The sequence below is a fragment of the Xiphophorus maculatus genome, chromosome 18, assembly GCF_002775205.1.
Source record: "Xiphophorus maculatus strain JP 163 A chromosome 18, X_maculatus-5.0-male, whole genome shotgun sequence".
NCBI classification, from domain to species: Eukaryota; Metazoa; Chordata; class Actinopteri; order Cyprinodontiformes; family Poeciliidae; genus Xiphophorus; species Xiphophorus maculatus.
Window position 1 is genome coordinate 8,235,618 of NC_036460.1, and position 14,953 is coordinate 8,250,570.

Consider the following 14,953-nt stretch of genomic DNA (forward strand, 5'->3'; position numbering starts at 1 on the left):
GAGGATGCGATTTGGCAACTGGTACATGTTTTAAAAATCTGTGTGATTAAGATAGTTATTGACTTTGACAGTTATACTGTGCTTCATGGGGATACCCTAATTCACCCAAATGCACATATGGACAGAGAATTAACTTGTTAAATCTGGAATAGATTGTTTATGTTCCAGTCATGCAGAGCTGCTGATGTTTTTGCATTTTGCAATATTTAATTTGTACCAGTACTCCTGCGCTTACATCGATTTTGAGCCTTTTACAACATAACTTATTTTGAAGTATATTACTCTTAAATAGATAGTTTTAGAGACTTATTTTTCAGTGTTTGCCTTTAATAGCATTTGCCTGGCATGCCTTGCAAGAGAGGTCTACTATTTTTTAATGAAAATCAGTGAAGTGTAAGCGTGCTGCTGTGTTTCAGTACACTGACCCCATGTTTGGCCCTCTGAACCTCAGTTTAGGTCAACATTTAGCCTCTTCCAACACATGCAAATGATAAGGTGTCTTAGACAGTTGACTGTGTCCTGGTTCCATGAAATTCACTCTGGATATTTATGGTCCCCAGGGGTAAATCCTGCTGTTTTCCATTATTCCTGCCCTTCCTATGAACTGTTGTTTCAACAGGTTCCTAACCTATTTAAAGCCAGACTACTACTAAAACAAAACAAATTTAGTAAGGTTTGAAAAGTAGTAATAACAATTTGTTTTAGGAACTTTTATCTGAACACTTTTATCTGATGTTGCATTAAAAAACACGCCACAGGACTGTGTTGTAATACCCCGAGGTTTTCTGTTCTGACTTTCAGTTCAGGCACTATTTCACAAAAATGTCAACTCAATGAATAATGCAGATCAATCCGGTTAATTCCAATACACTTCTATTATATCAGGGGTGGGCAACTCCAGGCCTCGAGGGCCGGTCTCCTGCAACTTTTAGATGTACCTCTACTTCAACACACCTGAGTCAAATAATGAGGTCATTAGCAGGACTCAGGAGAACTTGACTGCACTTAGGAGGTGATTCAGCTGTTGGATTCAAGCGTGTTGGATCAGGGAGACATCTAAGAGTTGCAGGACACCGGCCCTTGAGGACCAGGATTGCCCACCCCTGCATTATATAATCAGACATGGTTCAAAGTAGACAGACATTTCAGAGTCCATTTTGACTCATTTTTGGTCTTGGAACCAACTGAAACTTTTCCACTTCTTGAGAACATCCTGATCCGATGACACACAGTCCAGTTTAATCCAACTTAAGAACTTACTTAATGAATTGTGCAAGTTAAATATAACTTTGGCAGATTGTTTTTCTTTCCATCTCGGGCATATGACTGTGCTGCTTTCACCTCAAGTTTACATACAACTTCAAATCCCTCCCACAGTATATAGCACAGCTTGAGTTATTGACAAGAGGTTTTTAGCCAACTATTGAAATCTGTTTTCAAGTCAAACCTCTTTGAATGTATACTTTACAGAGCTGGTAGTGGATGAAATGACAAAAATATTTCAATTTTAATTACCTAAACATTCAAATTTAAGTTACAAGATAGTTTCAAGACTGAAACTCATTCACAGCTCTGTGGGGAAAAGTAAATTTATGTGGATGCATTCCTTATGATAGGGCTTTTTGCTTCCCTGTATCACTGGGTTTGTAGTTTTTATCACAACAAAATTACACCTAAATTTCTGAGCTATAGCTCTTTATTACAGAGCAAGTGAATGGCTCTTGTCATCTCTAAAGCAAAATCCACTTATGGCTTACTAAATTTTAAGACTTGGTAAGAAAAGTCTGGACCCATTTAGGACTTTTATGGACTAACCCTTAAGATTACTATGACTTATTAAGACATGTAGTAATCCTGACCACAATATGTTAAAATTTAATGGCTATTTATCTATGTAAGGGAGTCCAGCCAATTCCATTGAGTCACTAACATTTCAGCAATCTCTTATCCTAAGCAAGCATTAAGTAATAGTGGAAAGGGACAACTTCCTCTTTAACGGAGAGAGTCAGTGACTACAATAGCTGCTGCTATCACTGGGTGTGGAAACAACAGGAAGAAGACACGGAAAAAAACAGATGAGCTAGGCTTACAGTACTTTCCATGGATGGAAAATCAAGGAGTGCACAATGCACTTTATCAGTTGCAGAAACTGCACAGTCAAACATGCAGAGGCGCCAGGCCAGTTGTACTTTCTATAGAAAGAGCACTTGGCAGTCATATTTGCAAAAAAAAGGACATAAATTTAATCACTCTGCTATTCTTGTGGAGACTGCCCTCTGTCAGCCGTCATAAGTTCACGTTTTATTCTATACATTGTTTAAAATTTAAGTCACATTGCAAGTTTTTTTTTTTTTTTCACAAAGTAGACCAAACATCTCAGGGCAAATTCGATGGCACACTCCTATGGCCTCTTCTGATGTAACTAACTAAATATTTCACATATGGTTGGTCTGAATCCAAACAATATTTCTTGAGCTTCAAACGTGTGTTATTTTGACATATTTGTCAACAGATGCGTGGGCTTCTTCCTTCCACCGGCACATTGCGGTCTCTGTCCGGCTCTTTCGTGTGGTGTTAAACATGTCCCAAACATTCTGACCTACGTATCTCCTCTGTTTTAGCAAGTAGTGAAAGAGGCCTTGGGGGTAGGGGGTGGGAGGTACTGGGCTGATTTTCTTCACATCTGCTTTTCTCTGAAGTGATGCCAGGACAATAGACAGGGGGGAGAATGCATGGCTTCACACCACAGCTGTGACAGCTCAAAGCATCTCTCACTCCAGATTTCTACAAGTCACCCATTCGTTTGATTTTATTGAACCCACGCCTTCCTCTTTGTTCATGCTGTCTTTTAATGAGCTACGTGTCGTGTCACCAGTCTTTCCATGTTGATTAGTCTTGGACTGCATTGGTCCTGCTGTTACAGGGGTTTGAGATTGCTACCTCACAGAACTTGCTTCTTCACTAGTTACATGTATTTTAAAATCGATCAACTACAATCGATTACAATTTTTTACCAAATTGCATTAAATAAGTCTTTGAAACAAGGACAGGAGCACATGTTTCTGCACCTTCCCTCTGCATCTCCACTGCACTCATTGGATATGTGCATGTTAAGCTCCACAGACGTGAATGGTAATTTCTCAGTTGGCAAACATTTACACGTCGACTCCGTCATTTGCAGCCTGTTTGGATTGGCAGTGGCACTGTCCTGATTGGCTGGTTTCAATGAGGGCTTCGTGTCATGGATTTGTTTGACTGGGCACTCTAAAACACAGGGAGCATGATTAAAAATTACATTGGCTTTCTTTGACCTCTCAGTGGATTCAGCTTTGCATCATTCATTTTGCAGATTTTTACTAACTTTTTTTTTCACACACAGTAGCTGCAAAAAAAGACAGACTAAGAAGTAACCAATTGAAATTTTTATGAAAAGGCAGAAAACACGACAGTCCAAGACTTTTAGAACCTGCCTTACCTTGTGGTAAGAACAGAAAAAACCAACAGCCTTTAGATCTGCTTAGACACATATACTCTGTGCTGAAAGTCAGCTTCTTTTCATTGGACAGTCAATAAAAAAATCCTATCTGGGAAGTTTCTTGAATTTGATTGTAGCACCCCAGTTATCTCTAGATTTCCACAAACTTGACTTATGAAGGGAAAAGTCAAATGCTGCCTTTCCCCCACTGATAAGACAGCCCCCATCATGCCTCACTCACAGGCAAGAAGTGTAGGGAGAATACTTCTGGCTGCTGCAGATGAGGTAAGGTTACTTCTGCTTTCAAACATTGAATCCAGTGAAAACAGACCTTGTGTAAAACCAATGAAGTGCATTGTCAAGGAAGTGTTAGGAATTTCTATTGGACATTGAAATAGTGTCTATATATCTATGTCCAGTTAAACACCAACATTTATTTTGATAGTGGTTGTAGTCTTGGATATTAACAAAATAACTTCAGAAAGACAAACTATCAGGAGTGAATTAGATATTTTTCTATGAAATTAATGTCTCTCTCTGATCTGCTCGAGGGAAGCATATTGAACAATGGAGCTGATTTCAACATCGAGGCTGTACGTAGACCTTGTTCTATGCAGAAACCAAATTTAGATGTTTGTTTAGACCACATTTAGATAAATGCAATACCAGAAAGTACAAAATTGCACATGTCCACCTTCTGACCTCTTTATATTCCAAGAATAATGTTGAAAGTGTGGAAAAAGACATAACTTTTCAGGTTTGTCAAGCAAAAACCCAGAGAATAGTACAATAAAAACAAGCATATTTACACATTTGTATGGAAGTGGTGGATGGAAACAATGCGGTTTTATCTAAAAATGCATTTTTAAGCTGTGAACAAACTGCCTTCTGGATATTATTTAGGATGGTGTTCAGTTTTCACAAAAGCAAACTGTGATTTTTTTCAGTATGAATCATCATTTCCACCCAGAACAAATACACACCGTATAGAGCTGCAGCACTTCTCAACCTTTGAAGTTAACTCGCCGAGATGCCCTCACAACATAGAGATGATATCGCTAAGGCGGGTGAAAATGGAGTTCAGTTATTATTTGTTAACAAAAAAGTGTGCCTTTGCACAGCAATGACGATAAAACCTATTTACGTCCTGCAACTTGACAGCTGTCTTGTCACGTAGCTTAACTAGTTAAGACAGAGATCCTGTGTTCAATCCTCTTTTCAACTTAAGAATTGTTTGAATGTCTTTCTTAGCCTATCATGCTTACTTGCATATTTCTAACAAGCTTCACTTCAAGACTTCCTGAAATTCTGCTTCATCTGCTTAGATATTCTGATTCATCCGTATCATGTCGTCTGAAAAATTCTTAATGCCAAAGGCTTTTTCTTTTAAGCTGCACTCATCTCTCAGGATTTATGCTTTGTGGTTTGAGAAATTAAAATTCTTTTTTTTAAATTTGCTTGTGGTCTCTTGTGTGCTTTGAAAATGGAAGCTGGCATTGCTTCCTAGAGAGACAACTTCTCAGTGTTTCAGTAAGATGACACTAATATGTTTCGTTTAAGAAGAAGAAGAAGAAGAATTACCTTATTCATCCCAGCAGGGAAATTATTTCGCAGTTACAGCAAGAATTTTTTTATACACAGATTAACACACACACGGCGGGAGCTGCGTCTGCAGGCAGCCAGCTGAGCTGGCACCATTAAACTCTGAATAGAAGTGCGGCTCTGTGTCCCACTTAGTTTGTTCAATTTTTTTAGGAGTTCTTTCAGGTGTTAATATACCCCATTCAGATTATTTGGAAATTGATTGAGTTGATGAGGTGTGTTAACCTTTCTAATGTATACCTAAATTGGACAGGACATATAGACTAAAAAAGTTTACATTTTCTATTTTTTTTTTCTGGACTACAAAATGCAAGAACTGGCCAACCTGAATGAATCATAAAAATATGTTGATAGATGTCCAGCATTTGGTGGGTGTATTTACCCATTAATAATGGGTAACATGGGGAGCTTCTCATATCGCTCAGTGTTTTCTGTGACGAAGGACAAACTTATTCCAACACATTTTCGTAAAAAAAAAAAAAGTTATAAAACTTCTGGATTTTTTATTTAATTAAGATTCAGGCATCAATATTAAGATGTTAAGTGATTATAAATACTCATCCCCACTTCAAACACACACACAAAATTCCCAAAATGTAACAAAACATTGAAGTCGGCTGCAGCCTCCCTGCTTGCTAAAAAATGGAGTAGCCTTCTTGCATTGCGCTCAGTTTCCTCTCTCCTCGTGTGGTTTATTATTCTTCTCTTCGGTTTGCATCGCTGCCAGCTCTACAACTCTCTCACTCCTACACACCACTCACCCTCTGTTAGGAGTTACATTGAAGAGTGTGGGCCATGCTCTCTGCTCAGCCCCCGTCTGCCATCTGCTCAGGAAAGAGATGGAGGCTCAATGACTGTAGCCAAACTCATCACCTCGAATGAATGATTTCCAACTACTCACAGTCATTCCAACGCCATCTTAAAAAAAAAAAAAGAGTAAACGTTTGATGATAAGCACGGGTTGCCTTATTTTTCTTGGCAGTTCTCCTGATGAATGTGCCACTGGGAGCCGGAGCACCCGAGCACTTCTTCCCATTAATGTTTTCCTCAAAAGCTCCATTTATTAAACATGGAAGGAAGGTGGAATCTAATCAACTTGTGAGGTTTACCCCCAAAGTAATCTAGAGCCCACACTTGCTAACAATTACACCACTGATACCCAGGGGCCTGATCTGATTGTTCTGTTTACCTTTTGCTGTCCTGGGAGATCCTGCAGCAATTAAATGCACTTCCTGGCTGACGGTTTGTGAGTTGCTCTTACAAGACTACTAATTCCACCACTAGATGTGCAGCATGAATAAAACTACTCATAATGTAGAGCAACTTCTCATCGGCCAGCCGATCCTGTCACCAGACAGACACCACTCGTAAAGCAGGCTGTATATCCTGTTGGCAGCTTTCGCTGAGAGCCTGTGGAAGTCAACCAACATTCTGCCAAAATCTTTCTTTTTCTCAGAGTTAGATTCTGCCAAACGTCCTGTTTGGCTCAAATAAACACTAAACACTAAAGATGCTTTCTCCTGTTTTTTGATGGACTGTCCCGCTAGCATCCCTTAAAAAATGCTTTTAATATATTGCCACTTTAGTGTACCATTGTGCATTAATGTGCAAATTTTAACATGCTGAGCAGCAATCTTTAACCACTGACATGTTTTTGTTACTGTAGGTGACTGCGACAGATGCGGATGGCGGCTCCTTTGGCTCGGTGTCATACTCCCTCGGCTCTGGCAGTAACAGCGCTGTTCCCTCTCATTTTACCATTGGCAAGCAGACGGGCCAGATCTGCATTAATGCCCCACTAGACAGGGATCAAGGGCCGGACAGTTTCGACTTCACTGTAACAGCAGTAGACGGGGTAAGCCACCATCCTTTGAAATTATGTTTAATATGAATCCTGCAAGCCACATTGTAACCCTATAAACACAGCATCCATGCTTTTTTTTTTTACTGATGGGAGAGCAGCAACAGAATCAGCAGTGTTAAAAAAATAAAATAAAATAAAAATAAATAAAATAAGTGAAAAAAAACCTCTGAAATCAAGTGCCAAGTAAAAAATATAAGTATGAAAAGTTCTTCATGGTAGGTAGACTTGCTCAACCATCCTGTTCACTGGCTGCCAAAAAATACTCAAAGATGGAAAGGTTTAAAATGAGGGAAAATGATTTGGGTATGTTAAAGCAATCAGATGGAGAAATACCTCAACTGTCAGGGAGTAATACTTTAACAAGCTGGACTGCCACCTCCCTCGGTTTTGCCACCTGGTCCAAATGAAAAGCCTGCACTGTATTCTTTTCAAATAAAAAAAACAATGAAACAGTCTCAGGTGCCTTGGGAACACACACCCAGTATGGATCATGAGACATTTCTCTTTCCCAAGAGAAGCTATTAATCTCTATTCATTCACAAATCTGGCTTTACAGCTTTTGTTAATTTTCACCTTTAATGGGATAGTCCAGGATTTTTGAAAGGAGGTTATATTGAAATAAGCAGTCAATGCTGTACCGCAGTAGATATCCCTTTTTGAGTCGTCATTAATTTAAAAGCTCAAATTAGCTAGCAAGCTAAATAGAGTTTTAGTATTTTAATACAAGTCCAATCTCAACAATGTCACAGTTTATGCAATAGTTTATGCTGTTTCTTAAACCTGTAAGCTATCATTAAGTTTGCATTCCGCAGTTAAGGTCTCTGGACTTTTCTATTGGAAAGAATAGAAGTTGGTACACTTCCAATAATGTTACTGTGTGATACTAAAGACCGAACACGTCTTTAAAAAAAAAGGAAGGTTTTATACAGGGTGAAATCTAGATGCACTGACTAGATTTGCTGTTTGTACCAGTAAAACTTGATCCATTCAGAATAAAGATGAAAATTACTTTTGTGTAATTTTCTGTGGTCCTTCCTGCTGTGGAGCAGAAATATAATTCAAGTGTGAAATACTGTTTGAAAAACAGAACTGTAACAACAAGCCAAAACTAATCCTTAAAAGTGTTTTTAGGACCTCATTAGTCCAGCTGAGATAATTAATCTCAGTTGGACTTACAATCATGACAGGAAGTTATTATCCCTGAAGAAACAAATAATTGTATAGCATGTGGGTTAAATCACATTCTCACCAATATGCATTTTTATGAATACTATTTTAATGATTTATTTCTCATTTCCCATCATTTCTCAATATGTTTTTTCTCTCTTTTTAAACTCTATATATTTTACTGTTTCAGCTTATAATTAAAACCAAAAACATTATTCTGTGAATGTCACTTAGGTTTTATTTTCATTCACATTAGAGACACGCTTGCAAGGTGAACATTTTTAAGGTCATATTCCAAAAAAAGTATTTTTTTTTCTGCTCAGTTTCTCCACTGGAAATGTTTTACATCTGTGGATTTTACACAGGAAGTTCATTGAAGGCACACCGCCTCTAACCATAATTTACTATCTAAATAATAATATTCTGTACAAGCCTGACTACAATTTTAAGGACCATAAATACTGTGACATTTTAAAGATTGAAGTTCCTTCAAACATCAAGTCTGTTTTGGTCATGGTCCCTTTCAGCTTCCCACTAGATTCAGCCTTTGGGACTAACTAATCTGGTTTTATACTAAACTAAAAGGTTAATAGTTTTGTCTACAGCTGGTAAGATACAAAGTAATGTTCTGCTCCACAACACAAAACAACTGGTGAAATTTCACACAAAGCAATTCTTCACAACATGAGAATCAATATGAAGAGGGATAGGTGCATTAATGCATATTTTTATCAACACAAATGTAAATGCACCCAATTACAGCAAATGCTGATTTCCACATGGACAATACAAAACCGAGCCTGCCTCCAGTCATATATCTAAATATGTTTGTTATTCAGTTTGTTGTTTTATAATTTATTGACATTAATTGGAGGATTTTATGATGTTTTTGTCGTTCTCTAACAGTTTCCATATGAGCTACAGTATGAGAAAATAGATTTCTCTGTTTTCTACTGTTGTTGCACAACTTTCCCTCTAAGCAACTACAAAACATCTGAGTATATTCTGTGATATAAAAATACTTCTGGTAGTAAAATAGCCTAAAGTGAATCAGTGATGAGTAATTTTAAACATTTATTATGATATCTTGTGCAGTACAGGGGTTAGAACTCCAACAGAACCTTTAATGTGTTTTTTGTTCAGCAACGGTCTGACCAGAACCTTTTCTCTTTCATGTGTGTTATTTTCTTCTCATGGTATGGTGTACGTGTAACAGTGGATCTTTCTGTTTCCTCCGCAGGGTGGACTGAGTTCAGTAGCCTACGTGAAGGTGGATCTGGTTGACATTAATGATAACAGACCCGCTTTTTATCCACTCAGTTATGCTGTTAGTTTGAGCACACAGAGTGCCCCTGGGACATCTGTTGTCAGAGTGATGGCCTATGACCCTGACTCTGGCGAGAATGGCAAAATTACATACAAAACGGTACCTGGAGGAGCCTCTCCATATTTTACTCTCAACAAAGATACAGGTTGGAAAACAAAATTTCCTGTTCACGCCAACACATTTTCTCTTTAGCATATAAATTAATATTTTGTTTTTAACCATTTTGTAGGCGTTATCTCCCTGTCTCGGTCGGTCTATGGGAAAGTCAACTCCATTATTCCCATGGTTATCTCTGCTCAAGACGGTGGGGGACTCTTAGCCTTAGACAATGCAAGAGTCAACATCAGTGTGATGGCAGGACTTGTGGCACCACCTGTGTTTGAACAGACTCAGTACCACCTTACTGTATCAGAGGATGCCTTGCGTGGGACAGTGGTAGGCATCGTCCAAGCCAGCAGTAAAACAGGTGAGAACTAGAAAAGGTATCTTGTCTATTCACAACTTGTTCATTATAATATTTTTTTGCACAAAATCATTCCTAGACAATAAGTTGGCCATGTGGCCCTCTCTCCCAACTCAATGTTTACACATTGAAATGAAAATGCCTATAAACACATGCGCAATTATATAACCGTACATCTTTGAAATGCAGCCAACAAGAATGTAGCAAGCGGTTTCTGGATGGTAAGTCAACAACAAAACACCTGTCTTTTCCAGCAGCCATTGAAGAGTGCATACAGCGATAAAACCAGCTGAACAAACATACAGGAGCTCTGCTTGGGTTGCCACGTAACCGGGCTGGGCTTGGCTGCGGTTGCTAGGTAACCCCAGTCACAATCTTTGAAACGGCTCACTTCCAGACACCAAAAATATGAACTTGTTACCATAAAAAGGCTAGGTGATCTTTTAAGCACTTAGGGTGTTTTTAGAAGTATTTTAATAGTAGAAAAATGTGTAAAATCATAATTTTGCAAAATATGTCCCCTTTAAATGATATCCGCAACTGCTAAAGTTTTAGATTCAAAACTAAGTTCTTGTTTTGGTGTCTTTCTGTCACTCCAGGCAATTCCAAGAGCATCACCTACACAATAAGCTCTGGGGACCCAGCAGGCTACTTCACTGTGGATTCTGACACTGGAGCCTTAAGGACCAGTCTGCCACTGGATCACGAAACCCAGCCTGTTCTTGATTTAGAAGTGCAGGCCCGTAGTGGCAACCCTCCAGCGTTTGGCCAAACCCGTGTTCACATCACCATAGCAGACATCAACGACAACCCTCCAGTGTTTTTACCCTCGTCTTCAGAGTCCCTGCTGCTGCCGGAGAACACAGAGATGGGCACGGTGGTGTATCGGATCCAAGCAGAGGACAGAGACTCAGGACTCAATGGACAACTCAGCTTTGAACTTTCCTCTCCAAATGGAATCCAGAGGATTTTCAGCATAGAGCGCAGCACTGGAGAGATTCGATTGGTTGGCAGCCTCAGCTATGAAACTAACGCCCGTTATGACCTCTTGGTGATTGCCAAAGATAAAGGCGTGCCCCCGCTTAGTGCCACCCTTATGCTTGTAGTTCATGTGCAAGCAGAAAACGAGCAGGGTCCTGTGTTTGATACCCTCACCTACAGAGTGGAGCTAAAAGAAGGAACCCCAATAAACACTCGCTTCCTGCAAGTCAGGGCCATGAGCAGAGAGGTCCCAGGCTTGGGTCATCTGAGCCCGCTGATGTATCACCTTCGTCCAGATGGAGATGCTGCAGGATTTGGCATTGCTGCAGACAGCGGCTGGCTGTTTGTAAAGAGCTCTCTAGACAGAGAGCAGAAGGACATGTTTCTTTTAACAGTGCTGGCCAGTGTGACTCACGGAGGGCTAAAGAAGACGGGAAGTGCCACGGTTCGCATATCTGTGACCGATGAGAACGACAATGCTCCTCGGCTCGCCCAGCAGAGAGTTTTCATGGCTGTGAGGGAAAATCTGCCCACGGGAACAGGATTCGGTCACGTATTGGCCACAGACAGAGACAGCGGGTCCAACGGACGGCTCAACTACCGCTTCCTGCATACTGACCGCCACTTCCAGATAAACACACACACAGGTTTGCAGAAAAATGTCTGCAGTCAATTAGATGGCTGCTTAAACAACACTTAGGACTGCTTGGGTTTACTCCAGGATGTATAAAAGAGGAGTTTGTAAATCCATGCAAATACTAATCAGTGGGGAAAAGACATAAACCAGAAGAAATGTACAGTTAGTTCTAATATACAATTTTAGGTGAATTCTTGATTATCTAGAACATTTGCCTTCAAGGACACTCGTGCATGGCAGAGTAAAAAAAAACATCACACTTCAGCAAATAGTTTTTTAGTGAAATCTTCAGGGTTCTTTTGGGAAAGAGAAACAGAGTTTAACTAACTGAGTAATGTTTTAAAGATGAGAGTGTGAAGTTGCCCCCTGATTATGGTTATAAATAAGTCAGATAATGGTGACAGCAGCATGAACTATCTTTCTGGACTCTAATTGGCCCATTGAGCCTGTTGGTCTTTGGGTAGAGACTCATGCTCTGCTTTGTGATGAGTCTCCAGCTCCGTTCTGCACGTCTACAACATCTGCCAATCCTCATCCACTTGTAAATTTGGCTGTGTGTGTTTGAGCAAGCGAATGCATTCAATTCTCATGCGCTTATGTCTGTTACTCCTGAGTGTCATTGATAAAAGCCTGCTGACTGCTAAGTCCCTCATCATTATTCCGGTGTGCTAGTCTCTCTGCATAAACTCCCTCTCATCCATCCCCCTTTTCCTCCTCAGGTGAAATCAGTACAAGGATGACTCTTGATAGAGAGCAGCAGTCAAGCTATCAGCTGATGGTGGTGGTACAAGATGGAGGTTCACCGCCTCGCTCTGCGACAGGCACCGTCTTCATTACTGTACTCGATGACAATGACAATGATCCAACTTTCATCCACAGTCAGTCAGGCAAAAATGTCATCATACAGGTGATGTCATAGCTGAGGGACATAGATGAGCAAATAAGGGGGGGAGGGGAACCTCATGTCTAAAATTACATCAGTGCATTTCGCTTTTAACCAATAGGTGACTGAAGGTCAATCTGCTGGCGCTGTGCTGGGAATTCTGCAAGCCCAAGACCCAGATGAAGGAGAGAATGGCACAATAATCTACTCCTTGTCAGGTACATTATGAATTAATTTCTTATAGATTTATGTATTGACAAGCTTAATGTGTTCAATACATCTATTAACTGTTCTATTTTATTTTGCATCTAAGCTAACAAATAATCTTGTCAACTCTTCATGTGATGATATATAGTCAGTCCTGCTTTAACACATTTAAAATCTTCCAAAAAGTTGTAATGTGGCAATTTTGCAGGGTAAAAACAACAAATGGGTCCAACAAGTGATGGTAATCATAATTAGTTGCAACTGTTTGGGTTGTTGTGGAGAAAAAAAAAGGAGAAAAGAAATTTCTCACACATTTGTTTGCCAACAAATGTGTGAGAAGCAAAAATGTCCTCCAATGAAGATGGCTGAGGATTTGCATACTGGCAGAATTTGGGCAAATGCCATTGGGAGTAGGTGGGTGGAAGCTTAAACTGGACAATCTCTGATCCCTCAAATGGAATCTCATCAAGAATTGCAATGTCAGTTGTTGATGTAGCCATCTGGGCATGGTGAAAGTTTGGGAAAGCATCTCATTGTGCAATACACAATTAGTTTCTCAGCTCTAACTTTACTGTGCAACAGAAAAGCCCTGTGTTAACCCTGTCTAATGGCAAAATTGTCTTCTCAGTGAGCGAACAAATCTTAGATTGAACTTCACATAATGGAATAGTGGTTTGTGGTCAGAAGAGTCTGTATTCCAGATTTCTTTTTAGAATAAATGGACACAGTGTGTTCTGAGGCAAAGACAAAAAGGACTGCCCGAACTTTTATTAGCAACAGGTTCAAAATCCAGACTCTGTGATGGCATGGATTTTGCATCAGTGGCACATGGAAAAGTTATTTACACTTTCATTAGGAGGCATAAGATTTTAGGAGACACAATTCTTTCATTGACACTTACCACATTTAACTGCAAGATAACTGTAAAGCAGTATTTTAACACAAGTAATGAACATAAAAAATCTAATTAAAAATAACAGCAGAACAAACCACAGATGCAGAAAAACATACACTGAATATCCACCAGTGTATGACCTGACTTGTCCTTACTGCGAAATGTGTGAAGATTCTTGAAACAAAAAATAGATGCAAAAAAATGCAATGTTATTTTATCACATTCCTCCTGCAAACACATATAAAAATGTGTTTGCAGGAGGAATGTGAGAAAATAACAGCTGACACATTTATGCAGCTGCCTGAATTTCTTGGAGTGTTTAGAGAAGAAGCTGGTTTTGGAATGTGTTGAAAGTCTGAAGTGCAAAAACAAATGTATTTTAACAAATTAAATCAAACAAGAGACAGCTTAAAATATATTGGGTTCCTACTGCATGCAGTGAGAGGTAAAAATTGCTGCTTTTGTTGCATTTTCTGCTATAGTTATACTCCTGAAAGCTTTTTGTTTATAGAGGCTGCTTACAGTAGCACAACATATAATTTTGATTCAAGGGATTCTAAAAGTAGGTGAATGGTTGTTGTTATGATTAAATAATTTTCTTTATTTCTCCAATGTGGTGAAATATTTTTATTGTACTTGAATAAAAAGGCTCGTCAGCAGGGGTTTGATAATTCGTCCAACTCACAGGAAGATACAGGACGTGATACTGGGTTCATGAGAAAAAGATGAGACAATATTTTACCAATATGTCTGGGACAATGAAGAAGCCCACATTTTTGTTTTTACAATCAGAGTAAATGTTTCACCATGCACTGTGTTTTAAAGAATCTCAATTAACTGAATATATGTAGTTCTTCTGTTGTCAAGCTGACCACTTACAGTGGTTTAAATTTAAGCCTCACTCATCCAATCACTTTCAGATCAGTAGGAAACTTGGGGTTAAGTGCTTGCCAAGGAACACATCGATATGTGGCAGGAGAAAGTTGGAATTGAAACCCAAAACTCAATATATCAGTTTCCTTTTTCAACTGCGTTCCACAAAATGCTGCCAGATAAATGATTTAAATTCAGCGGGGTCTTCTTCAGTAGTTTTCTATGTATTGTCAGCCAGCTCTTTATTAGCCAGCTCTTTCAGTACAACAGTTAGCCATGAAATACTAACCTTCAAAATTTTATTTCCATCCATAAACACAACAGAATGTCAAGTTAAAAATGTTCACTTGGTGACCTTACGTGATCAGAGGCACAGATCGCAATTTGAGCCGTGATGTATATCTGGCTCGTGCTCTTGACTGGGTACAAGATTTTGGTGACACTTATCACCCAACAATGTCACATAAAGATGATGAGCAGGAGCCAAATTTAGGAAGGAGAGAAGGAGGCATGCTCATGAAAACGAACAGTTTTATTTTTAAAAAAGAAAATTAAAATACCTTACCAAAGCTAAGGTTC

General features: G+C 39.2%; 1 protein-coding gene across 1 annotated transcript in view; it reads left to right on the forward strand.

The window, feature by feature from the left end:
- LOC102227496 (protocadherin-16) overlaps nucleotides 1-14,953 on the forward strand; it is a 95,009-nt gene that overhangs the window by 63,665 nt on the left and 16,391 nt on the right. Inside the window, exons 3-8 of the mRNA XM_014475713.2 lie at nucleotides 6,744-6,932; nucleotides 9,349-9,580; nucleotides 9,665-9,901; nucleotides 10,498-11,526; nucleotides 12,236-12,423; nucleotides 12,521-12,617. Coding sequence (XP_014331199.1) covers nucleotides 6,744-6,932; nucleotides 9,349-9,580; nucleotides 9,665-9,901; nucleotides 10,498-11,526; nucleotides 12,236-12,423; nucleotides 12,521-12,617 — 1,972 coding nt within the window. The remainder of the gene's footprint in view (nucleotides 1-6,743; nucleotides 6,933-9,348; nucleotides 9,581-9,664; nucleotides 9,902-10,497; nucleotides 11,527-12,235; nucleotides 12,424-12,520; nucleotides 12,618-14,953) is intronic.